This window comes from Eubalaena glacialis, chromosome 12 (assembly GCF_028564815.1).
Source record: "Eubalaena glacialis isolate mEubGla1 chromosome 12, mEubGla1.1.hap2.+ XY, whole genome shotgun sequence".
Classification (NCBI taxonomy): domain Eukaryota; kingdom Metazoa; phylum Chordata; class Mammalia; order Artiodactyla; family Balaenidae; genus Eubalaena; species Eubalaena glacialis.
Window position 1 is genome coordinate 7,760,393 of NC_083727.1, and position 26,324 is coordinate 7,786,716.

At 51.2% G+C, this 26,324-nt stretch overlaps 1 protein-coding gene across 3 annotated transcripts in view; it reads right to left on the minus strand.

Annotated features, from left to right (window-relative positions):
• LOC133102012 (solute carrier family 22 member 1) overlaps nucleotides 1–22,801 on the minus strand; it is a 33,028-nt gene extending 10,227 nt beyond the window's left edge. The window contains exons 1-8 of one of the 3 annotated variants that reach the window (XM_061206922.1): nucleotides 22,289–22,801; nucleotides 16,996–17,099; nucleotides 11,559–11,713; nucleotides 9,050–9,218; nucleotides 7,757–7,871; nucleotides 7,413–7,519; nucleotides 3,645–3,859; nucleotides 84–192 (exon numbers count right to left, since the gene is read on the minus strand). In XM_061206922.1, the coding sequence (XP_061062905.1) occupies nucleotides 84–192; nucleotides 3,645–3,859; nucleotides 7,413–7,519; nucleotides 7,757–7,871; nucleotides 9,050–9,218; nucleotides 11,559–11,713; nucleotides 16,996–17,099; nucleotides 22,289–22,699 (1,385 nt within the window). In that variant the 5' untranslated portion in view covers nucleotides 22,700–22,801. The other 2 variants (XM_061206920.1, XM_061206921.1) reach the window with 2 other exon arrangements.
• Between the last annotated feature and the right edge of the window lie 3,523 nt (nucleotides 22,802–26,324).

Here is a 26,324-nt window from a genome sequence, read left to right on the forward strand (position 1 = left end):
CATCTTGGCGGATGGTCCTCACCGAGCCTGGCTGGCCCACAGCTCTGCCAGCGGCCACCCGGCCCACACCACCGTGCACTCACCTGAGGAACGTAGGGTACAACTCAGCGTTCACCAGGCACACCATCTGGAACGCGAGGGTGATTCCCATTCGGCCAACACAAGCTACCACGATATTCAACCAGTGCAGATCTGGAGAAGAAACACACAGAGGGTGTGGAGAGCAAGTGAGGACTGTGCCCATGGAGTTGCCGGGAGAAGCCATGAGTGGAACCTTGGACTTCAGAGCTGGAAGGGCCGGAAAGATCGTCTTATCTGACCCCTCCATTGTGGATACGTAAACTGAGTCCTGAAAGGTTTGGGGACTTGATGATGAGGGGGAGGCCCCGCTGGGCAGAGGGACAAATGTGCTTTTCGAATCTCAGCTCGGCCTCCCGTCAGCTGTGGGAGCCGGCAAACGCTTTACTTCTTCTTCTCTTTTTTTAAAAATTAATTAATTTATTTATATTTTGGCTGTGTTGGGTCTTCGTTGCTGCGCATGGTCTTTCTTTAGTTGCGTCGAGCAGGGGCTACTCTTCGTTGCGGTGTGTGGGCTTCTCATTGCGATGGCTTCTCTTGTGGCGGAGCATGGGCTCTACGCGCGCGGGCTCAGTAGTTGTGACACGTGGGCTCAGTAGCTGTGGCTCGCGGGCTCTAGAGCGCAGGCTCAGTAGTTGTGGCGCACGGGCTTTGTTGCTCTGCGGCATGTGGGAACTTCCTGGACCAGGGCTCGAACCTGTGTCCCCTGCATTGGCAGGCGGATTCTTAACCACTGCGCCACCAGGGAAGTCCACGATTTACTTCTTCATGCTTCAGTCTCCTCAGCTGTAAAATGGGGATAATTTTACCCAGCTTATAGGTTGTTGTGAGATTTAGAGATAATACATGTCAGATGCGCACCGTGACCACTCCCTAAGTGTTGGCTTTTCAATTATCGTGCGATAGTGTCGTTGCTGGCACGGTTCCTGAAACGTAATAGGTCCTCAACAGCATGGTTCTCTCGGGCAGAAGTCCTGGAGCTGGTAGACCAGACTTCTCATCCTCAGTCTAGTGCTCATTTCCCAACACATTTTTTAACCCAAACATCTTTCAGAGCAGTCTGAGAATATGAGGAAAGTGAACCCTCGTCTCCTCCCAGCAGACTGCTCTCGGTTCTTGATTAGCTGAAGGTACAGGAAGCCCTCTCCTTCCTGGGGAGCCATCAAAGCATTAGGCACCATCATCCACTTCACCTGGTTGTTAGATGTTTACCCAAACACTGAACCACCAGTGGCTCCTGAGACAGGCCAGCTCACTAACAAAGCCTCTGGGGTCACAGACAGCATGTCATCTTGACACGTGAGAGTGTGTCCCGGGAGAGCGGACCCAGTGGTCCTAGGACCAAGATGGCCCAGGGCCAGCATAGTCTCTCCAGGTCTCGGCTGCCCTCTGCCTGGTGGAGAACCCAAGCCAAGCCTTTAGTTAGGGACCACACCTCCCAGCTCCCAAAAGATAGAAGATAAAGGAATTCACTCAGATATCTAGAGGGGGGCCCTTGTCACAAATTCTGTAGCCTTTGATCGATTTGGCCAGATGCTCTACTGGACGTGCACAGCATCCCTGCCCTCAGAGAACTGCCCTGCCTCTGCCAGGGCCCGGGCCACTCTCCTCAGCAGCCAGAGGGCCCAGTTAGAACCACAGTCCTGCCGCGTGGCCGCCCCGTGCAGACCCAGGTGGTGTCCTTCCATGCTCGGGATAAAATCCACGCTGGCATCCCCTGCTAACTCCTGACCTCACTCTGGCTGTCCTCGCCCCTGCCTACCGAGTCCTAGCACAAGGGTCCAGCGGCTCCTCCCCCAATGCCCAGCTCTCCCCATCCAGGGGGTCCTCGCTCTTGCTGTTCCCCTGCCTGGAAAGCTCCTTCTCCGGATGTTTCCATGGCTCGTCCCCACTTCATTCAGGTTTCCTAAGGCCACCTTTGACCACCATACAAAGAATTATCGCCCCGTCCCTCTTCCTCCTTCTCTTTTTCATCTAGAACATAAGCTCTACAAAACAGAAACTTTCTCTGCTTTGCTCACATCTGAGATCCTAGGGCCGAGATGCCTGCTACATCAAGTGCATAGAAGGTAACCGAAATATTTCCTTGTTGGGGTGGGGGGGGGGCGGGTGGCAGTGAAGGCTTATCATCTAATGGGATGAGGACTAAATGGGGGCAAGTGGAGAGGGTGGGCACTGGGAGGAGGGTCCTGGGGGGCGCAGGACAGAGGGGATGCTGCCTAAGCTCCCGCTCAGCTTAGGCATCACCTAAGGTTTATCCCTGAGGTGATAAACAGTCTCAGACCTCAGGCTCCCTCTCAGCACTCCATGCTGTTACTAAAAAATAAAAATAAAAATAAAAATCTGCCCATTCACTCCATTTTACCAGGATTCCAGAAAAAGGGAGATGGGGAGAAAATGGGTAAAATCGATTTCAGATGCTCTCTGCCTCTTTTCCTGTCTTCTTTGTTCTCTCTCCACGAAAGGAGGGAGAAAAAACTTGAGTTATCTTTTTCCATCTCTTTAAATTTCCAGCCTGATCTATAGAACCTGGTTCTTGAGAATACAGATTTTACAGGACGTTTCCCATAATATCCTATCCAAAAGCCTGCCAAAACGACTCAAACCAAAGAGCTCAGAGCACAAGCAATAAAAACTGAGAAAATAGCAAATCTGCCTTCGTATTTTTTTTAACATTTCCAAAAGTAACATGAGAAAGGCAATTTATGTACTTAAATTAAAACCACCCAAGTGATTCCGCTTTGGCTTATCTTGGATTGCTAAGAATTATGGAGTAAAGCACACAGGTACCAAAATGGCTGGTGTTAGAAAGACTAGCAATACCAAGCGTTGGTGAGGGTGTGCAACCATGGGAATGTTCATGCATCGCGGTGGGAGTGCGAATTGGTCCAACCATATGGAAAGCTGTCTGGCTATATCTACTAAAACTAACATACGTCCCCCTCACAGCAAGGGAAATGACTGTCCACGAAAAGATGTGCCCGAATGTTCACTGCAGCCTTAATCCCATTGGCAGACCCTGGAGGCCACACAACAGTCAATCAACAGTGGCGTGGATACATAGTGGGGTATTCATACACTGGGATGCTTCACGATAAGGAAAAAGTACAAACTTCACTCTCGTGACAACGTGGACGAACCTCGTGGACGTAAGGATGAGCAAATGAAGTGAGGCCATACAGAGTACGCGTGGTATGGTTCCGTGTGTATGAAGTTCAAGAACAGTCAACATTAATCTGCAGAGACCAGAGCAGTGGTGACCCATGCAGGGGTGGTGAATACTGATGGTCAAGGAGGGTGAGGAAACCTTCCGAGATGTTGGCAATGTTCTTTATCTTTTTGTAGGTCGTGGTGCCCAGGCATACATACATGTAAAAATTCACTGGCTTGAACACTTATAATGGGCTCATTGTACGTATGTTATACCTCAATGAAAATGTTTTAAAAAATGATTCTAGACTCAGGTAATGCCTTGTTTTTGTTCCTGTTCCAGAGGCTTATGAAAGAGTTAACACACTATTCCCACAATTCAATGACCCAGAAGATGATGAAAGTGGACCACTCACCGTGTGAGATAAAGATCATGAGGAAGCAGGCTGCCCCCACCACCAGATTGGACCCGGCCAGCGGGTAGAGGCGGCCGAAGCGCTCAGTGGTGACGAGGATGATGAAGGCCGCCGGGAATTCGACCAGAGCAGAGTAGAAGAAATCCAGATAGAGGTTCCCGCCGGTGACGCCCATGTGCATGATGAGGCCCTGGTAGAGTACGGAGCTGGTGAACCTGAGCAGGGAGGAGAGGCCAGGTCAAAGGCAAGCTCCTCGGAAGAGGGGAGATTTAGGATTCTGGCTGGGAGGATAAAGGACACTGTGAGCTGGGTGTAGAATGTTCTAGAGCAATATGAGAAGAGGGGGATCAAAATCAAGAAAGGTGCCCTTGAGGGGCCCTCGATGAGACCCTCCTTTCACAATTTATGTGAGGGTGTGACTTACAGGATAGGTTCACATTTTCGAGAAACGGCAAACAATGGTAGCTACTTTTTACTGTGCACCTGGGTGCTGGCCCTGCTCTGAGCACTGCGTGTGCCCTACCTCATCAGATGCTCCAACGGCCTCCAAGGGGAAGGGCAGGAGAAGGCAGTGGTGAGTGAGCAGTTTCAGGAATCAGACTGCTGTGTGAGCTGTGTGGTCTTAAGTAAGTTAACTAACCTCTCTGTGCCTCAATTCCTTCAGCTGTGAATTTGGGCTGTCTTGAGAATTCATTGAGGTAATGGACAAAAAGCGCTCAGTATAGCTCCGGGCACATAGTGGGCACTCGGTGAAGATGAGATTTTACTGCTGTCATTGTTGTCTTTCCAAGGGCAAGAATCCAGAGCACAACAGGGTGGAGAAGTCGGCCAAGTCTTTCCAACTCCACAGTGGTCCTCCCTCCACACATCACACCATCTTTACCAGGCAGTATTCTCTTACTCTTTTTACCTCATATCCCGCTGCACGACCCCTTCATCCATATTCGAGGAAAGAATAGCCATGTTACAGAAAATGGCACACAGACCGACGGGGACCAGCACAGTCACTCCCACTCAGGGGAAAATTTAGAGAGTCCCATGTGTCACTTTTGGTCAAACTACATAATTTTGGAACATTGAATGATTCTATTGGTACAGTTGTTCCTCACTGTCCTTTGGGGATTGGTTCCAGGAGCCCCCAGGATACCAAAATCCAAGGATGCTCAAGACCCTTGTATAAATTGGCGTAGTATTTGCAAAGAACTTATGCACATCCTCCCGTATACTTGAAATCATCTCTAAATAACTTATTATACCTAGTATAATGTAAATGCGATGTAAATAGTTGCTAGCATGCAGCAAATTCAAGTTTTGCTTTTGGGGACTTTCTGGAATTTTTTTCAGATATTTTTGATCTGCAGTTGGTTGAATCCCCAGGTGCAGAACCTGCAGATATGGAGGGTCGACTGTATTTACACTGTGAGAAGAGATTTAGGTGGATAAGAAATTATTTTCTTATAGACATGCCAATTGCCCATCAGCTCCAAAACTGAGATCACAGCAGATGTTTCTCATTACTATACCCCCTGGTTTTATAAAGCTGCACTCAGAGAAGCATGGGATGCTTTTGTTTCTAGTCCTAAATTATTCCTGGTTGAACCAAAGGGTCAAGAATACAAGAAGAGGACTTCCCTGGTGGTCCAGTGGTTAAGAATCTGGCTTCCAATGCAGAGGACGCAGGTTCGATCCCTGATCGGGGAACTGAGATCTCACATGCTGCGGGGCAACTAAGCCCACGCGCCACAGCTACTGAGCCCACTCATCCTGCATGCTGTAACAAAGATCCTGTGTGCCACAACTAAGACCCGACGCAGCCAAATAAATAAATTTTTTTTTAATGTAAATTAAAAAAAAAAAAAGAATACAAGAAGGAAGGCACTGGGCAGCAACTCAGTGAGTTAAGATAAGCCCGGTGGGGTCCTCCATGCTGGTTAGCTTAGCCGGTTAAATGGGAATGGTCACCTTTAACCCATAAAGGGACTGATCCAAGAGAAAGGAATGGAGAACCCTGATTTTTCTGTCCAAAAAGACCCCCAAAAAACAAACAAAAAACCAGCAAGTTAATAAACGTGCAGGGTTGCCATCTTTTGGCAGGACCCATGAATTGCATGCACACATTAAAATACAAACAGCAATTTGTAGTTGTCAGGCATAAGCCCTTTATACATATTATCTCATTAATTCTTCCAACAGGCCTGTGAGTATCATTACATCCACTGGCTGATGAGGAAACTGAGTCACAGAGATCATGAAGCTTCCCGACAGTCACACAGCCAGGAAGTGATGGGCACCCCTCCCGAGATGCTGTGATGAATGGAGAGGATGGGGGGGGAGGGGAGGGGACAGTAGGAGAAGGAGTCCAGGGGCCAGATCGCATGAGCCCTTGTAGGAAGGAATCTGGTTTTCTTCTCAGTGGATTAGGAAGCCAGTGAGGACATGGACGAGGGGGTGACCCGGTCCGTGACCTTTGCCTGCTTTGTGAGCAGTTCCTGAGGGGTACAGGAGTGGGAGCAGACCACCAGCGAGAAGGCTACTGCAACAACACAGACGAGAGATTACGACACTCAAACAGGGACCTAAGAGTGCAGGTGACGAGAAATGGCAGAGTCTCAGTATATTTTCAAGACAGAGCAGAATCTGCCCAAGGATTGCGTGGAGGGGTGTAAGACAGCAGAGGGGACAAAACCGCCACCTTGACAGGAGTGCTTAGGGGATGGAAATGGGCCGTGGAGTAATATAGGAAGGGAGCAAGCCTTCCTATCTGCAGGGTCCCGGGCCTCCACACCGAAGAGACATTGCTGAGTCGGATACTGAGCGTCATGAGAAATGCACCAGGCACCTGGGGTGTTCGCAGAGGCCCATCACGTAGCGGGGCACAGGACTCCTGGGCCAGCCCAGAGACACAGTGACCGGGGCTGCCAGGACAGGGTGAGGTTAGCCTGGCGTCTGAAGAACTTGGGATGGCTTCTGTGGAACAGTGGTCATTCATTCAACCTCCAGCAAATATTTACCGAGGGTGCCAGGGGCTGCCCTCTTAGTTGGAACCCTTATTTCATGGAAGGGCAAACAAGTGCAGGGCAGCAGAGCGGCTCCAGTGGAAGGGGAGCCCAGGGTCCAGCTACTCAGCCCAGGTATTCGGGAAGTAACTGCATAACCTCCCTCGTGCTGAGAAGAAAGCCCTGATGTCGGGAGCTGACCCGGCACCCCTTGGGGAAAGAGGGTGGAGACCCCGTCTCCACGTAGCTACCTGGGAGGCGGATGCAGCCCTGGGGGTGTGCAGGGGGTACGTGGGTGAATCTGGATGTGGATGTGAGTTTCCTAATCGGGGGGTGAAAAAAAGCACTGATGCTCTCATCGGGGTCTATAAAGGTCTTAGATGCGAGGAAGGGCTCTTCCTCCTTGAAAGCACCAGGAGCCACTGACATCTCATCCACCTTCTGATGCTATGTCAAGACTCGGCTACTCCCCAAAGATGAGACGTGTGGGATTTGAGGCAACCTTGAGAACCCTCCGTCCAGCTTACTGTTGACCTCTCCTATGTAAGAATTTCTTCCTACTAAAATGAGGCCCTTCCTCTACTATGCAATCCTCAAGGGAGAAATCAGGTGTCTTTTTAAGGGCTCTTTGACCACTGGAAACCCATCTGGAAATTCCTTTTCATGCTTCTCTTTTTCCACCTGAGTTGTTCCACTGTCTTTAACTTGTACCCGGGTATGCAGGTAAGCCCACCAGTTCCATCTGGGGACAGGCGTCGGAAAGGCCCCTTACCACAGGTACATCAGGATGAAGGTGTGCTTCCTCAGGTGCGGCGTGCGGAACAGGCCTGCAAACGAGGGGCTCAGCTTTTCAGTGACATCCTCTTCGAGAGACAGCATCTAGGAAGGAGTCAGGGCGTCAGCTGCGTCCAAGCTGCCGTGAGCAGGAAACGCCATCAGAGCCCCCTTTCCCGGCCCCCGCCCCGAGGTCCGTCCTCGCATGGCTGCCCGCCACACCCATCACCCCAGATGTCACCAGTGCCCTCTTGCGTCCCAAGGCAGCCCCACAGGCATGCTCTAAGTCATAAATGCAACCCAAAGTTCAGTGACGGGAGAAACCCTTTGCTAGCTTGTCACCTTTAGATCAGGAGGAGGCAATTTCCCATTCTTTTGGGCTATGTAGTCCATTATCTTTATTGCTTGAGTGTTTCTCTTTTGCGATAACAGCCATCGGGGCGACTCGGGCACAAACCTGTGGACACAGATCACCACCGCTTCTCATTTTCTCCAGAGCTCATCTGATGTTAAGCCCCGATCAGAGCAGCCTGCCCTCCTCACGCTGGGACTGCAATTCCTCAAGCGTCTGGTGGATGAGGATATGGGGCCACTGCGTGCTGGCCCAGGGAGCCCACACAGGAGCTCTGTGAGTCACTCGTGCTCTTAGTGCCACCTGCTAAGATTTACGGACCAGAAGAGAACCATCGCTTCCTATGTAGCCTTCATTCGGTGGGGCGGGGGTCCCATTCTCTCCTGGAAGCCGGCAGCCCTTCTCCCCACCCCAGGAAATCTCTCACACATAATAGATGCTCCACACGCCCCACCCCTTGCGATACAGCAGATGTCTCCTTGTAAGACAGGGGCTGTTGAACATGTCTCAAAATATTTCCAAAACAAAATAAACTACAGTCACTTTTTTTTAGCATCAGATACACCATGGTGTCTATTTCAAATGGGACAGGGATGTTATACAGTCAAAGATTGGGAATCTCTGGTCATCTGAAAACACACAGGTAGAGTCTCACCCAACCCGGCCATCGGGACTCAGCCAGGGGGTCCCGTCGCTGGAGGGCCCCTTGTTTCACGCTGACAAGGAGGGAGCAGGCCCTTCCTGAACGGGAGTGTACTTAGAGCCGCAGTTTTGAGAAACTGGGCGGACTCGATGCCTCCCACGGATAAGATCTGCCCGCAGCAAAACGGTGACAAAAGCTGCATGGATGCGATCGCTCTCTCCACACACCTCTCTGCTACCACGCACCCCCGCTTCCCTCTCCCACGATAAAAACTCATCTGTCTAGCTGCTTCTCCCTTCACCCCGCCAAGGGCTGACAGCTAATAAGATTAACAGCTCACTTGAAAGGGTTTTGTTCATAACGGTTTAATGTGCACACTCCCCAAAGATCCTTTCATCCCTTCATTCACTCGACAAACAGCAGATGCCTACTTTGTGACTCGGTGCACTTCTGTCTGACTCGTAGCATCCCAGCCTCTGTCTTGGGGATGCGAAGTGAAAGAAGCTCTGTTTGAGGGCAGCGCCCCCGGGGAATGAGGGTTACCCTGGGACAGAACTCCCCAAATGACACAGATGGCTGTAAGCCCCAGGCCTGCGGGTAGGGCCGCCGGGAAGACGGGGTCCCCGCGAGGACACAGTACCAGTAGCACAGCAGGAGGAGGAAGGTGGGCAGAGAGACGGCCAGCTGGAGCCAGCGCCAGTGAGGGACCGCGTAGGCCAGGCCGGAGAGCAGCACGAGCCCCACCGTGAACGCCACCTGGTAGAGGATCGCCACCGTCCTTCTGTAGCCCAAGCCCACGAATTCTGTGACTGAAACAGGAGAAACGTCACTGGTGGGCTCCACCGAGGAGAGACGCCAGGGCGGCGCGCCCCCAGCCTCCTCCGTGCCCTTCCCCCTCCTCCCCACGATGCCCAGTCCTTTCATCCCGGCTCTCCTCCAGCCGCCCCTTTTCTAAACCCCCCATCTGCCGTCTGGAGTTCTCCTTTTCACGCGGCAGGATTCAGTCTGCCGGGCTCTCTTCCCTGGAGCCTTCCTCCCATCGGCTCCAGGCCGAGCTGGACTATCTTCCACGACCCCCCGGGGTGCTCGCTAATTTCACGACCGTCTTTGAGTGCCCGCCAGGGACCTGGCCCTGTTGTGGGTGTTTGGATGTATCGTGATCTCAGTCGGCAGAGTCCTGCCCTCCTAACCCCGCATTCTCGTGAGAGATGGTGGACGACACACACAAGGGAGTAAATCACAGCAGGGGCATAACGCGATGCGCGCTGTGCGGAGAGAAAAGGTAAATGGCACGAGACGATTCAGGAGAGTCCAGGGTGGAGGGGTTGCAGATTTTCAGAGAGCAGTGGGGTGGAGCTCGTGCCTGAAATTTGAGCCAAGACCTGCAAGAGGTGAGGGAGTTAGCCGAACACGGAAGGGCGAAGCGAGTTCCAGGCAGAGGAAACAGCAGCGCGGTGGCCCTGTGGACGAGGACCCCATCAGTGGGGCAATGCGCCCTCCTGGGGGGCCTCGCAGGCTTGCCGAGAACATTGGCTTCCACTGCGGGACACGCAGAGCCGCTGCGGCACGGGGATAACGCGATCCCACGTCTATTAAAGGCTCACTGTGCTGTTCCCTGTAGGTGCCACAGGGAGCCCGCCGTGGAAGCGAGGTGAGGCTGGTGTCTGGGAGCCGTGGAAGCACCAGAGGAGTGAGATGGCTGGGGTTCCGGAGGTATTTTGAAAGTAAAGGGGGCAGCAGGGCTGGGGAGGGGGGCACAGGTGGAACAGGCTGGGGGATGGGGGAGGACAGTCTCCTGGGTCCTGCCACGTGAAGGGGTCAGGGAGCAGAGGAGGAGCCAATACGGCGGACTGCGCAGGAGCCGCGTGCGCAGGACCAGGGAGTGTGTGACCCGCAAGCAAGTGGGGACAGCCGCGGGAGGAACGAAGCCAGGGGTAGCTCTCACGGCACCACAGATAAATAGGGGTCCCGGTGGGTCTCCCTTTCTCTCTAGCCTTTGAGCTCCTTGAGGGCGGACGGGGGCCTTATCTCTCTTGGCACCTCATCTCGCCCCCTGCCTGCCAAATGGCAGCAGGTGTGCGCGCTGCAGGGAAGAGTATGGGGCGGGCATCCCTCTAGGCTACACCTGGGGCACTTCATCTACCTCGCAGCATTGTCATCCCCATGCCGAGGACCCTGAGGCACAGAGAGGTGATGGGACTTGTCCGTAAGACCACACAGCCGGTCAGTGTTGGGTGTACATTTGACCTCAAAATTAATCCTCTTCACCATGTGCCAAGTAGTGCACGTTCAGCATATAGACGGCTGGGCTTTCACTAAATACGTGCTGAACTCACTAAACTTAACCAGCGTGTTCATGGTTTCTCAAGGGAGGAATATGATTTTTCTTGGCTCTAGTGAACTATTTCTCAGGATGCCAAGCCATAGGAAATCGTTTTCAGAGACGGCAAGACATGGCAGAAATGTGGATTATCCTCACTGCTGTCTGATGTGCCCAAAAACCGGCTGAGGGATGCACAGATGGCTCTTATATTACCTCCTTCTAAGGAAGTATTTTTCATTTTCTATTCTTACCCTTCATAGAAAATTTGAAAAAAAATAGTATATAGAATTACATTGCTTTACCCTTCATTTTTTAAAATCATTATGTTTACCTCTTCTTTTATTTCCTCCATGTCTTCTCTCCTAACTGTTTAGTGTCCTTCAAACCAGTTGAGTTTGTTGTATTTACTTTGAAAGATGCTGGTTCTTTCATATTTAAAATGTTAAAATACTCTCCCACCTGTCTCCCCTCCCTGCACACCCCCTATCTCTGTAACCATGTCACATGTGATCTTCTTTTCCCAAACGGATTAGTTGATACGGAAACACTGATTTATTTAAGTGGTTATTTAAGTGTCTCTCAAACAAAAAGAAAGAGAGAGAGCGAGCAAGAGAGAGAGAGAAGAAGGCCATCCTGACAGCATGCCCAGCCCTAGTCACGCAGACAACAAGTACAGCTAGAATGACCACACTTTCTCCAGACCCTGCAAACATCCTCTTCCCCAAAAAAACCCACCTCCACATTCGGCTCCATCCCATTCTACCCCACTACCTGACTTCGGTGGCTTCTTAAAGTGTGTGGAAACCTCAGGCCAGCGGATGCTTACTCAAGGTGTAGCCAGCCGTCCAGCTGCCCTTGCTGACCAGCCCCTGCCCCAGGCGGAAGAGCAGCAGGGACGTGTAGTCTGGAGCAGCCGCCGTCAGGACGCCCAAGATGGCACTGATGAGGGTGGTGGCCAAGAGGCACACTTTACGGCCAAACCTTCAGAGGCAAGGAGACAGCGAGGGGAGGTGAGTATTGAGTATTCACAGGGACGATGGGACAGCAAGTGTCTCTAGTGGGAGACAAGACAGTTTTTCTGAGGGATCATGCAGTCCGTTGATCACTGCCCCTCCTCAAAGCCTGACCTGGTCCTTCCTCAGTGAACAGCGACCAGAGGCTCTTGCGAGGTTAATTAAGCCACTCTGAAGAGGAATCCTGACTGCTCTCAGCAACGTGGCATCTCAGCCAAGGATGAGTGGCCTCCCTCAGTGACTCTCCTAGTTCTCAGACTCATCTCCTCTCATTACCTTTGTATTTAACAGACTGTATTACTATTAACAGGGTGCACCAGAAGCCAGGCTTTTCCCCCCACATAGTTAGTCTTATCGATGGTCATACAAGTTTTTCTGGGAAAACCTTCAGTTCTAATAGTATAAATATTTTTTAATAAATTTATTTATTTTATTTTATTTATTTTTGGCTGTGTTGGGTCTTCGTTGCTGCGTGTGGGCTTTCTCTAGGTGCAGTGAGCGAGGGCTACTCTTCGTTGCTGTGTGGGGGCCTCGCATTGTGGTGGCTTCTCTTGTTGTGGAGCACGGGCTCTAGAGCGCAGGCTCAGTAGTTGTGGCACACAGGCTTAGTTGCTCCATGGCATGTGGGATCTTCCCAGACCAGGGCTCAAACCCATGTCCCCTGTATTGGCAGGCGGATTCTTAATCACTGCACCACTAGGGAAGCCCCTAATAGTATAATTATTGAAAAGTGTTTTTCCCTTCCTTTTTCATGAATAAAATGGGCAAATTATTTGCTAAAACTTCATCCCATAATCGTGCTTTATTGATTCGATCTTTTAAATCTTATCCCACATTCTCTGGCAGTAAGGCAAGGAAGGAAGGGACCAACTTCTTACGTGGTTACATTGAACTGGCCCACACCCAGGATCTCTGCCCCGCGGCCCAGCAAGCCCTCTGCCTTTCTCTGTCATCCTCTTTCCTGGCTTCCAGCATGTCTACTTCATTTATCTACTCCATGTCTTCTTGCCTCAAACTTCTATATACAGACACTTCTTGTCTGAAGCCCACATCTTCTTACCCAAGAATGTTCAGACATAATAGTACCAGCATCCATTTTCTCCTGTGTCTCCTCCCAAAGGCAGCCTCACTCACTGCACTTGGGTCCAGCCCTTGACTGAGCCCCTTTGGTTCCTTGCTCTCTCCATGATATTGTCCTCATCTTCCTGGACCCTTCACCTTTCCACTTCCCCATTTCCTTCACAGCCATCTTGTTTTAAAGAGTCATCTATGCAATGATCCAAAACCTATGGGATGCAGCAAAAACAGTTCTAAGAGGGAAGTTTATAGTGATACAAGCTTACCTCAGGAAACAAGAAAAATCTCAAATAAACAACCTAACCTTACACCTAAAGGAACTAGAGAAAGAAGAACAGATAAAACCCAAAGTTAGTAGAAGGAAAGAAATTATAAAGATCAGAGCAGAAATAAGTGTAATAGAGACTAAAAAAAAATAGAAAAAGTCAATGAAACTAAGAGCAGGTTCTTTGAAAAGATAAACAAAATTGATAAATCTTTAGCCAGACTCATCAAGAAAAAGAGACAGAGGGCTCAAATTAATAAAATCAGAAATGAAAAAGGAGAAGTTACAACTGACACCACAGAAATACAAAGGATCATAAGAGATTACTACGAATCATTATACACCAATAAAATGAACAACCTAGAAGAAATGGATAAACTTCTAGAAATATACAATCTCTCAGGACTGAATCAGGAAGAAATAGAAAATATGAACAGACCAATTACCAGTAATGAAATGGACTCAGTAATTTTTTAAAAAATTTCCCAACAAACAAAAACCCAGGACCAGACAGCTTCACAGGTGAATTCTACCAAACATTTAAAGAAGAGTTAACACCTATCCTGTTCAAACTATTCCAGAAAATTGAAGAGGAAGGAATGCTTCCAAGCTCATTCTAAGAGGCTAGCATCACCCTGATACTGAAATCAGACAAAGACACCACAAAAAGAGAAAATTACAGGCCAATATCACTGATGAACATAGATGCAAAAGTTTTCAACAAAATATTAGTAAACCAAATACAACAATACATTTTAAAAAAATCATACACCATGATCAAGCAGGATTTATCTCAGGGATACAAGGATGGTTCCATGTCTGCAAATCAATCAATGTGATATACCACATTAACTAATTGAAGAATAAAAACCATATGATAATCTCAATAGATACAGAAAAGGCTTTTGACAAAATTCAACCTCCATTTACAATGGAGAACTCTCCAGAAAGTAGGCATAGAGGGAATATACCTCAACATAATAAAGGCCATATATGACAAACACACAGCCAACATCATATTCAGTGGTGAAAAGCTGAAAGAAATTCCTCTAAGATCAGGAACAAGACAAGGATATCTACTCTCACCATTTTTACTCAACATGATATTGGAAGTGCTAGCCACAGCAATCAGACAAAAAGAAAGAAAGAAAGAAAGAAAGAAAGAAAAGAAAGAAAGAGAGAAAGAGAGAAAGAGAGAAAGGAAGGAAGGAAGGAAGAAAGAAGGAAAGAAGGAAAGAAAGAGAGAAAAGGAAGGAAGGAAGGAAGAAAGAAAGAAGAAAGGAATCCAACAGAAGAAGTAAAACAGTCACTGCAGAAGACATACTATATGTAGAAAATCCTAAAGATGCCACCAAAAAAACTATTAGAACTAATCAATGAATTCAGCAGTTACAGGCTACAAAATTAATATACAGAAATCTGTTGCATTTTTATACAGTAATGACAAACTATCAGAAAGAGAAATTAAGGAAACAATCCCATTTACAATTGCATCAAAAAGAATAAAATACCTAGGAATAAATCTAACCAAGGAAGTAAAAGATGTGTACTCAGAAAACTATAAGACATTGATGAAAAAATTGAAGACAATACAAAAAAATGGAAAGATATACTGTGCTCATGGATTGGAAGAATTAATATTAAATGGTTAAAATGACCATACTTCATTCAAGGCAATCTACAGATTCAATACAATGTATTGAATTCAATACAATACAATACCATAGAATACCAATGACATTTTTCACATAAGTAGAACAAATAATTCTAAAATTTGTATGGAAACACAAAAGACTCCAAATAGCCAAAGCAATCTTGAGAAAGAAGAACAAAGCTGGAGGTATCAGGCTCCCTGATTTCAAAGTATACTACAAAGCCACTGTAATCAAAACAGTATGGTACTGGCACAAAAACAGGCATATAGATCAATGGAACAGAATAGAGAGCCCAGAAATAAGCCCACACTTATATGTCAATTAATCTATGAAAAAGGGGGCAAGAATATACAATAAGAAAAAGATAGCCTCCTCAATAAATGATGGTGGGAAAACTGGACAGCTACATGCAAAAGAATCAAACTAGACTACTTTCTCACACTATATACAAAAATAAACTCAAAATGAATTAAAGACTTAAATGTAAGACCTGAAACTACAAAACTCCTGGAAGAAAACATAGGCAGTATGCTCTTTGACATCAGTCTTAGCAATAGTTTTTGGATATGTCTCCTCAGGCAAGGAAAACAAAAGCAAAAACAAACAAATGGTACTCCATCAAACTAAAAAGCTTTTGCACAGCAAAAAACTATCAACAAAATGAAAAGGCTGTCTACAGAATGGAAGAAGATATTTGCAAACAATATATCTGATAAGAGGTTAATATCCAAAATATATAAAGAGCTCATTCAACTCAATATCAAAAAAACAAACAACCAGATTTTAAAATGGTCAGAGGATCTGAATAGACATTGTTCCAATGAGGACATACAGATGTCCAACAAACACATGAAAAGATGCTCAACATCACTAATCGTCAGGGAAATGCAAATCAAAACTACAAGATATCACCTCACACCTGTCAGAATGGCTATTATCAAAAAGACAATAAATAACAAGTGTTGACAAGGATGTGGAGAAAAGGGAACCTTAGTACACTGTTGGTGGGAATGTAAATTGATGCAGCCACTATGGAAAACAGTGTGGAGTTTCTTCCAAAAATTTAAAATGGAACTACCATACAATCCAGCAGTTCCACATCTGGGTATTTTTCCAAAGAAAATAAAAACACTAATTCAAAAAGATATCTGCACCCCTATATTTATTGCAGCATTATTTACAATAGGCAATATATGGAAGCAACCTAAATGTCCATCAATCGATGAATGAATAAAGATTTGGGGGGTGTGTGTGTGTGTGTATATATATATGTATATATATAATAATGCAATATTAGCCATAGAAAAGAATAAATTTGTGACAACATAGATGGACGTAGAGGGTATTACATTAAGTGAAAGTAGACAGAGAAAGACAAATACCATGTGATCTCACTCATGTGTGGAATTTAAGAAACAAAACAAATATATATTTTTTAAACTCATACATGAAAATTATCTACTCCTGAAAATAAATAAATGCTAAAAATATTCTAATCTACTGTGACCGAAAAATTCACTCCAACTTCTTCCCACATGTAAAGATGAAATTAACATGCTTTAAGGAAATACGGTGGGGTGTGTGGGGAAGAGTCGTCCACACACAGAAATCCACTCTCTCATCTCTCACTTACCTTCAACCTTCCACTGACACTGCCATTGCCCACCAACTTCTACATGTGGATCTTCTCTCCATATGCCCTCTCCTAGCTTATCTCAGACTTGGTTTATAGCTTTAAATACCAATTGCCAGTGACAAATCCCAAATATTTAACTCTAGCCCAAACCTCATAATCCAGTTGCCTACTTGGCATCTCCTCTCTGTCTCACAGGCTACTCTGAACACATCTCTAATCTCATCACTTCCAAGACAGAACTCTTGCTTGCTCCCACCCGCTTCACCCCAAAGGGCAGCAACCAAGGCTGTTCCTAACCCATTCTGTCCCGTCTCAAAAAATGGCTCTGCCCGCCTCCACCCATCTGCTAGAAGCATAAACAGTGGCTTTGTCCCCCTTCCTCTCAGCCCCGCACCCCAGCTATACACTCTGCATGCAGTTTCAACCTCTGAAATCCATCCTAAATCCCCACCTGCCTCCGTCCTGCTGCCCCACAAAGTCCAAAGCACTCGCTGCCATGTTTTGTCTCCCTCAACTTCTGCAAAGATTCCCACTGGCCACATTCTCCCTCCATTGGCCCCTAAAGCCCGTTCTTTCCATGGTGTTGATGCTGTTTAGTTGGATCGGCCTTTACGTACCTGTCTGCAATGTAGCCGATGCCCAGAGAGCCCAGGAAGAAGCCCACATTCACACAGGACTGAAAGAGGTCCACCTTCCAAGAGTCATCGCACACCAGGTTAAACTGCGGGTCACACCACGGTCGGAGGGGCCGAAAACACAAGACCGTTTGTAAGTCAAACTACACCTTCTATCCTCCCTCCGGACAACGTAAACGCACAACACAAAATGTGGGATCCCCCAGGTGCTTCACATCTTTTTCTCTTTACCACATTTTCATAAGACAAATTCAAGGTTTCTGGTGAATCTCAGTCAATGTCATTACATGCCTAATATCTTTACCTTGGCTTTACCCTCAATATACACTAAAGAGGCTGTTGTCAAGTGCCACTGACAGTTATCAAACGACAGCACGGCCAAAAGGGAAGCTTTCTAAAGGAAATACAGCAAAGTCATTATCCAAAGACAGAAATGTGGTAAAATAAATGTTTTCCAGAATTGGTCAAGGCCCTTAAGTAAGTGCATATTAATTATATGTTTAATTATGTAAATTCTACCAGTAATTATGTAAATTGGTCATGACTATGGAGCTGTGAGTGTCAACACGAGAATTGCTGAGCAAAGACACAGAGGCCCGGCGGTGGGAGCTTCTTGGGAGCAGCCCGTGTGCTGCACAGCGTGCAGGGGGTAGGGGGGGACCCAGGGGTGGCAGGAGACTCGGGGGGAGGGATTGAGGGGGAAAGACCTAGGCAAAGGCAGGAGCGGGTCCCCTGGGGAAGGACACTGCTATGTGTGGGGTCCCCTCCATGCCTGGCACACGCATGGTGATGCCCACACGCCTGGGCAAGCTGGGAGGCCCGAGTGCGGAAGCATCACCGCTTAGAGCTCAGAGGTGCAGAAAGCAGGACGGCGCCCCAGGGACGCGAGAGGGACCGGGGGGGTGGCAGCCGGGGCCCTCGCCTCCCCATTCCTGGCACAGCACCAGCTGGGTGGTGTCCAGGGACACTTTGGATTCATGGTTCCGCCCCACCAGGCGACACTGTGGGGTGTGACGCAGGGAGGTCACTTAGCAACTTTGGGCCTCAGTCTCCCAGTCTGATAGGTGTGTGGTGCCCGTCCTGTCACCGTCACAGAGCTAGTGCAGACACTGCAGGGACAAATCATGTGCAAATGGTTTGGTAGATAATAAACCATTTGACTTTTTCAGTGGAGGCTTTATTACCCACCACCTTTAAAAATCTAAAGTTGCCCACACGAGCCATGCCCTTTTCCCGGTCCCGGGGATCCATCATGAGCACTGTTAAAAATAAAATATAGGTAAAACTCCTTGCTACCACTGGCCTTTCAGAAACTAATACTGAGCTCGCGCTACCATCTGTCTCATGCCCAGAGCCCGCTCTCTGCTCGCAAGAGTAGCTCAGATCTGAGAGACAGGATGAGATACCAGTCACTCCCATTCTCTGCCGGTCCAGGTGTTTATTCCCTTTAAAATTCAGCTGAAAACACGCCCTTGCCAGAAGTTTCTCCTGCAGATCTTTGGCTTTCCTGCTGCCTGGTCCCTGTCAGCAGAACGCGGGGGAGGCCACTCCTGGGTGTTATCTAGCTGTCCCAGGTCTGCACCTGCAGCCGCCTCTTTGCAGCCTCCACCCACGTCGCCCAAGACGACTTTCTGTGCATTCTAGATTTCACCAAAGCCGCAGGGCACCGGTTTTTTGCCCTGGGTTTGTTCTACTCTTTTCAGTCAGCATCTTTGTAAGATGTCCCTGCCACCCTTCCTGAAATGCCCTGGGTGCCATCCTTCCCCGGGGGCGTGCAGAAGCCAGAGTGTTCGCGGAGCTCAAGGAAGGGGCACCCGGCCTTCCCTGCTAACCCCGCCTTCCCTGAGAACTCTGCCCCCAGCTGCGCTGAGGGTCTCAGTCTGGAGGCACCTGCAAGGCTCGTAAGCCTGCCTGCCTCTGTGCTCCCAAACCCTGCCACTGCCCCCAGACACTTTTGTGCCACCAGGAAGACAAGCCTGGCCCCTGGGGAAAGCCTGGGGCTGCACAGGGGGAGTGCAGGATGGGGTGACCTAGGCCGGGTCACCGTCCCTGCTGGAATTTCACTGGGACCGGGCCGTGTGGTGGGAACACAACCTATAGAGCAACATAGTGTTCACCAAGCTCGCCCGAGCACAGAATCACCCAGCGTCCTCGTTAGAATACAGGTTCCCATGGATCCTGTCTCAGCAGATACGGATCGGAACCCAGGTGATCCCTGGGATCAGGCGAGATTGGAAACGGCACATTCCTGCCCCAGATGGACCCTGACCTCCGCCCCCAGGACGAGGGGGGGAGCGGAGCCGGGTATCCAAACAGGTCGCCTCATCGTCCTCCCTTAAGCCAGTTCCAATGTCCAAGGCAAGGCCAAGTTAAAGATTATTTCTGCAGAAATAAATAACAAAGGTGAATTCCCCCCAAATTAAGCTTCAGCTGTGGATGCGGAGAGGAGGCAAAAGGGGTTTCGAGGCAGTGGGAAGGGAGAGTTAGAGGGAAGCCCGCTCCTTCCAGGAGAAATTGTTCTCACGCTCCTGACCTCAGGGCCCCCGCTCTCATGGCGCTTCATCACCTCCAGCCGGGTCCCACCGCCCCTCACACTAAGCGGGTCCCCAGATGAGCTCTACCCTACAGCCCCTCACCTCACCCTCCCAGGCCTCCCCAACGCTGGATCGTAGGGCAACTGGAAGCCCACAGTTGGCCAGTCGGTTCTGTGTCCCCTCCTCTCCAAGTCCACTGCCCCGCTCAGGCCACCACCTGGCCAGCCTCCCACACCTGCAGGAACAGCTACTGCCCTGTGTTCCAGCCTCAGTGTTCAGGAGCTCGGTTCCCCTTCCTCCCCAGCCAGAACCCTCTGGCAAATTGGCCCCGTCCTTCTCCCCAGCCCCCGCCGGGCCTGTGTCTCTTAAATCGGTTCTTCTTTTCATTCCTGTGACAACCACGTTGGTTGACAGTCCCCCCGGGACTCATGTCTCGGCCTCCTCAAGCTCTCCCCGCCTGAGGAAGCCCCCAGCCCCACGCCCACCAGCGCCTGGACCATCCCCAAGGTCCAGCGAGGATGGTCTTCCTCCTCTGCCTGACTAGCAAGCTCCCTTGTTTGGCACGAAGGCAGGGTGGCCAGATTTAGAGGAAAAAGAAAGTACATGGTGCCCCGTTGAATTGGAATTTCAGATAAACAACTCTTTTTTTTGTATAAGTATGCCCCCTGCAGTATTTGCATTCCCAGCATCCGTTGTATTCCCAGGTATTGCACAACATTTGTATCAAATGTTGTGCAATACCTGGGACTTAATTAGCCTAAAAAAGTGTTCGTTGTTCACCTGAAATTCAAATTTAACGGGCGTCCTGTATTTTATCTGGTGACCTGCGTAAGGACTCAGTGCTCTGGCCTGAAGGTGAGCTGGCACCACCATTCTCCCCTGGAATTCCTCTGCTGGACCCTGGATTCCAATCAATTTAACAGCTCGTTGCTGTCCGAATGTAGCACCCGCTCCCTCTCCCCTGAGCTTTGGCTCACGCTTCCCCGCCCACTCTGTTCCCTCTCCTTGCTGCTCAAAATACCACCCGAGGCTCCATTCAAATGCCACTTCCTAAGGACCTACTGTATAGCACAGGGGACTATACTCAATATTTTGTAATAACCTTAAAGGAAAAAGAATCTAAAAAAAAATAGATATGTAGGTATGTATACCTGAATCACTTTGCTGTACACCTGAAACTAACACAACATTGTACATTAACTATACTTCAATTTTTTAAAAAATGCCACCTCCTTCTGGAAGACCCCCGTGATCAGCTCAGTAGCTAAGATCCCCCTCTTTAGAGCCCACTGGCCCCTCCGCATCTCCCACACATGGTCTGGGATGCCGGTCTTATTCTCACCACTGCCATCTGTCCCTCACTCCCTGGAGACTGCAAACTCCTTAAACCTCAGAGGTTTCTTCTCTGTCTCCCTCCTGGCATCACACCCAGTGCCCGAACAGAGGAAAAGCTCAGAATACGTTTACTGAATGAACAGATGGAGGAGTGAGTGGATGAATTCTTGCATCTGATCCTTTCCAAGCAGAGTATACTGCAGCCACAGAGAACAACACTTCCCCGTCCTGGTCTATTTCTAGATTCCCAGCGAGAAGAGTGGACAGTTCAGTATCCCTGGGAAATGAGTCTTCCAATTGGACATCTGTCGTTGGAGGATGCCTTGGAGGTCAGATGTTCGTGCACTAGCACCTGCCCTGCTCCCCCCTTGGAGGAAACTCCCTGCTCTGGCCCCCGCCCTCCTCGAGACAGTGAGCTGGTGAGGCCAGAGGAGCGGACACAGCGCTTTTCTCCGGCAAGAGCCCAGATGTGTTGATGCTGAGACTACTCAGTTCCCTTGTTTCAGGTGAGTAGCACCCTCACCAAAACCGAGCTTTGCTGACAGACAGACTCTGCATAGTTCGGGTCTGCGGCTTCACCACGTGACCTTGAGGCCAGTTTCCAAGTGCCCGTGCTTGTCATGGTACAACACTTTCCAAAGGGTCCGTGAAGGAAAAACAACCTGGTGCCTTTAAACTAAAATACTCGCAAAGCAAACACTCAGATAACTCATTAAACTATGCAGGAAAAGCCTTTGCCACCATCCCCCTCTCCCGTGGGCCGTCAGTGGGACACCCAGCGTAGCTCGGCTTGTCTGGTCAGCACCTTCATGCTGACCCCTGTGAAGGCAGGGCATTATCATTGCTGGTTTACTGATGAGGAAACTGAGGCTCAGAGAGGTTGAGTAACCTACTCAGTAACGCTCAGCCAATCCGGGGCCTGGCTGGGATTCTGTCTGACTCCAGGTCAGCTTCCACCCACCTCAGAGGCCAGTGGTTAGCTGTCACGTGTCCATGGCTCTTGAATGCGGGGGGGGAGGGAGGGGGGGAGGGACGGGGGGCGCTTCACAATTCTAACAGTGGGGAAGCTAGACCCCAGGTGAATTCTGCAGGCCTGCGGAGGAGCCAGCGGGGCAGAGAGAAGAGGAGCCCCGGTCTCCCCAGAGACCCGCGTCCAAGCAATCCAGCTCAGCCTGGCTCTCGATGGTCTCTCCTCAGTTTCTTCCTTTAACACCCGGAGTCTGTGGAGGATTAGACAAGGGAAGGATCCCGAGGGCCCAGCCTGGAGCCTGCTGATGCCAGCGTTCAGGGAACACAGCCCCGCTCCCTCTTTCCTGACGTGAAGCTGAACCTGGTACTCTTCGTCATATATTTCCTCCCTGGCCCCGAAACCCACAGGCTCGCCCCAGCGCAGGGCCCGCTCGTACCTCGGTCACGATGGAGGAGCCGGGCGTGTCGTACACCCAGCCGTGCCGACAGGGGCCCAGAGGCAGGAGGCTGCTGTTGGCGGCCAGGCCGGCCAGCGGGTCCACGCAGCCGAGGGCGCTCTGGTTCCAGTCGACCTCGTAGCGGCGGCACCGGCGGGGGAAGGCCTGGCCCTCGGGCCCCGGGCCCGGCACCGTGTAGTTGAGCTCCTCAGCCAGGCTCCAGCCGCATCGCCGGCTCAGCTCGGCCACCCCGGGGCTCCGGCAGCGGTGGTCCGGGGTGAAGGCCAGGAAGACGATGCCCACGTAGATGGGGGCGAAGGCGGCAGAGATCAGGCACAGGATCAGGAAGGCTTGCTTCTGGAACCAACCGAACTCCCCGACCTGCTCCAGAACGTCGTCCACGGTGAGCATGACTGAACCAGCACCTTCATAGCTCTGACCAGACCTCTTCGGCCGCAGGGCCCGGGGTCAGTGCCTCATGTGGGTTTCTGTGCAATGGACTGGTCTGAAATCAACTTGCTGTCTAAGCATAACACCCCTGGAAGCCAACCAACTGGAAATAATCTTTCACCCTGCGGTACGGGTTTCAGGCAAGGGCGGGAGGATGACTGGCCAAATTGTTTGCTGGGCCAGGGAGTCTCCTGGGCTGGGGGCCTAATTCTGTTGAGTTGGAGTTCACAGCGCAAAAGCAGCGAGCAAGGGCGCCGTGAGCCTCCCGCAGTCTCTTCCAAAGGGATTAGCTACTTTAAAACTCTTTATCATCCAGATAAACCAAAGACAGCATGCTGGCCGCCAGGCACAGCTACAGGACCTACTACTTGTGATTGGCATCTGATGCAGGGGGGAGTGAGGGTCTGGCTGGGGTGATGGGAGAGCCAAGCCCTCCAAACGGACCCGTCTCCCTACCTCCTTGTCCCAACGTAGGATGACCACGTTCTCTGGGACCCACGAGGGACTTCACCCAGCTTCACTACGTCCCCAGGCAGGCTCCCGGCTGCTGGTCTGTGAGGCACCCTGAATCCCCAGGAAAGCTGGCCAAGGGGGTCGTCTGGGCACAGACCTCCATGGGCCCCGGCCAGAGATGCTGATAGAAGACCTCAGAGAGCCACAGGCAGAAAACGCCGCCCCCTCCCCCCACCTCAGCCCGGACATTCAGGCCAGGTCCCTCCCTGTGCACACAGGAGGGACAGATAACAGATGCAGGGGCTGCCAGTACACCGCCTCGTTCCTGGGACCCTCGCCTCTTCACTCCGTGGACAATGGGAGCTGGCCACCGGCTGGTCTGCTAATACAGCCCGCCTCAGGGGGCTGCAGCTCTGCAAACCCCCTCCCTGCCTGGACTGAGCGCTCACTGCTGGGGAGGGAAGGAAGAGGGCTGGGGGCGGACCTCCGCAAGGCAGGGCCTCGGCAAGTCCAGGCCAGGCGCTGAGTGAGATAATAGAAACTATATCTTGGTCTCCCCCCACCCGCCCTGTTCCTGGCACGGGGCCCCTGAAACCCTTGACATTTCCTAGCGATAGGAGTGTCTTCCGTTCAGCGAGGTGGCCCCAGGTGGGCTCCTGGATGGCTCCTGGCCACAGGAAAGACCAAGCCATGATTAGAGACTTGGAACTTTCAGCCCTGCCCCCATTCTCTTGAGCAGGGAGAAGGGCTGAAACGGGGGTTCATGGCGACGACGTGGTGAAGTGTCCATTAGAATCCCAGCAGCCGGGGTTCGGAGCGAACACACCCACACACCCCAGCCCCATGGGGACAGCAGCTCCTGCTCTGGGATCCTCCCCGACCTCGCCTGTGTATCTCCTCTTCTGGCTGTTCTTCTGATTCTTCACCATATCCTCTAATAAACTGGCGAACCAATCAATGTTTCCCTGTCTTCTCTGAGCCGCTCTAGCAAATCACTTGAATCCAAAGGGGGAAGAGGTGATGGGACCCTGAGTTACAGCTAAGTCGCACAGAATTGTGGGTAACCTGGGGACCTAACAGTGATTGGCATCTGAGGGGCGGGGGCAGTGTCGTGGGTCCGAGCCCTTAACCTGCGGGGTCTGACGCTCTCTCCAGGTAGATGGTGTCAGAACTGGGCTACACTGTGGGACACTCAGCTGGTATTGCAGAGAAGTGCTTGGCGTGGGGAAAACACCCCACATTTGGTGACCAAAAGTGAAGTGTCCTGTGCGAAGAGCGAAGGGGCCTCCCGGGAGCAGGGAGAGCTGGGTGTTCCCTGCATTGGAGGAAGCTACTGGGGTTTCTAACACAACCAGCCCCAAATGCACGGGCTCCCCTGACATGAGTCCTCAGCTTGGGAAGCAGCCAGGGTGCGATCCTGCTCCCAACACAACCTGGGGAGGAAGCAGGACCCTCCCTGCCCCCGCCTCCCCGGCCAGGCCGGACACCACTGCCCACTTTTCTCCGGGGAGAGGGCAGCCTCCCGGCTCTGGGCAGGGGCGCCCTCCGGCTCTCCGTGGCCTGGGAGCTCTTTGTTCCTATTGGACCGGAGAGCAGGGAGGCCCTCCCCTCGCCCTGCATCACTCCCTCCCCCCGTCTCCCAGCCCCTGGTCCAGGTGCACATCGGGGTGGCCGGGTCCTCCTGGGCTCAGATTGCAGAGGGTAGAAGCGACCAAGGCCCATGGGTAAGTGCCAACTGGGAAAGGCTGGTGCCACCATCCTCACTGGCCTCTCGGGTGACGGGCCAGGCTCCTCCCTGATCTTGATATTTACATGATCTTGCGAGAACCCTCGAGTTACCCACGTGTTAGAGACAAGAAACCAAGGCCCAAGAGGTCAGTCCCTTGTCCACTGTCATGCTGCTGGCTCTCGGCCAATTCTCAAGAAATCGATGCACTGAAAGCCCCAGGGCCAGTGCCCAGTGCCCAAGTTTCCAGGACTCTTGTGCTGCCACTCAACTTGCCCAATGGCCAATGAAACACAGATTTCATGCAAATATGCTTCTTTTGTTCCAGGACAGTTCACCCCACGCCTTGGGACCTCCCGAGGCCTCAGACGTAAGAAGAGAGGCCGGGCTCCCCTCCGGGAAAACAGAGAAGGAAGAGGCGTTAGGGGCAAGCCCAGATCTGCAGGTGAAAAGCCGGCCACCAGGGCTCCCGAGGTTCAGGTGACCCTCACAGTGGCGTGACTTCACCACGACCGGGCAGACTTTCCAGAAGGGCTGTGGGAGAACGGGCCTGCCTGCCACCCTGCGATCCCGGCCCCGGAGGCCCCGCTCCTGCCGCCACTGGGCGTCCTCCTCCCGGGCTGTGCTGCAGTGGGGCGGGGACGGGGTGGGCTGCGGCTGTCCCGGCACCGAACCCCAGGGTCACTGTTTCCCTCTCCGTGCTGTCAGGAGGGGACCGTCCTGGTGGAGCAGACCTCTCGTCTCAGCCCCTGACCCCGGCACCTTCTTCCAAAGCAGCACCGCTCAGTAAGGCCATTAGGGGACGGGTGTTATCTACACTGAGGAGCACGGAAACGGCCAGAAGCGTGGGAACAGCACGGGAGCCCGCCGTGAGGCTCCGGCCTGGCCATCAAAGGCCCAGCCTTTCTTAGGGGCACGGACTGTCCCTCACACCCCAGGCTCCTCCCCGAAGCCAGCGGCCGGCTCTGATGGTTCTGCTTTGCCTGCACCCAAGCCACTGACACAGAAGTCCGCCAGCCAGGATGCTCCCGCCCAGGCCTCAATCAGGGGACAAAGCAGAGGAGCCCTCGGCCTCCACCTTCTCCTCCAGGGACCGGGACTGTCCTCCCAATGGCCTGCGTCTGCCTCAGCTGCCCATGACAGTCTTCTTGTCCTCACCTGTCCCAGGAGACAGGCAGCAGAAGCCGGGCATTATTAAATCCCTACCTACCCTCCCCACCTCCAGAGCTCAGAGGGCCGAGTGCGCACAGATGCCACCACTGAGGCTGGGGCTCCTGGGATGTGGGCCAGCCCACGAGTGCAGGCAGGAGCCCGTTCGGTTCTATTCCTGATGAGGCTCCAACATTCCAGGGCAGGGTAGCCTCGCGACACGGTGTGGAAGGCTTGTCCAAGAGAACCCGCCCAGCC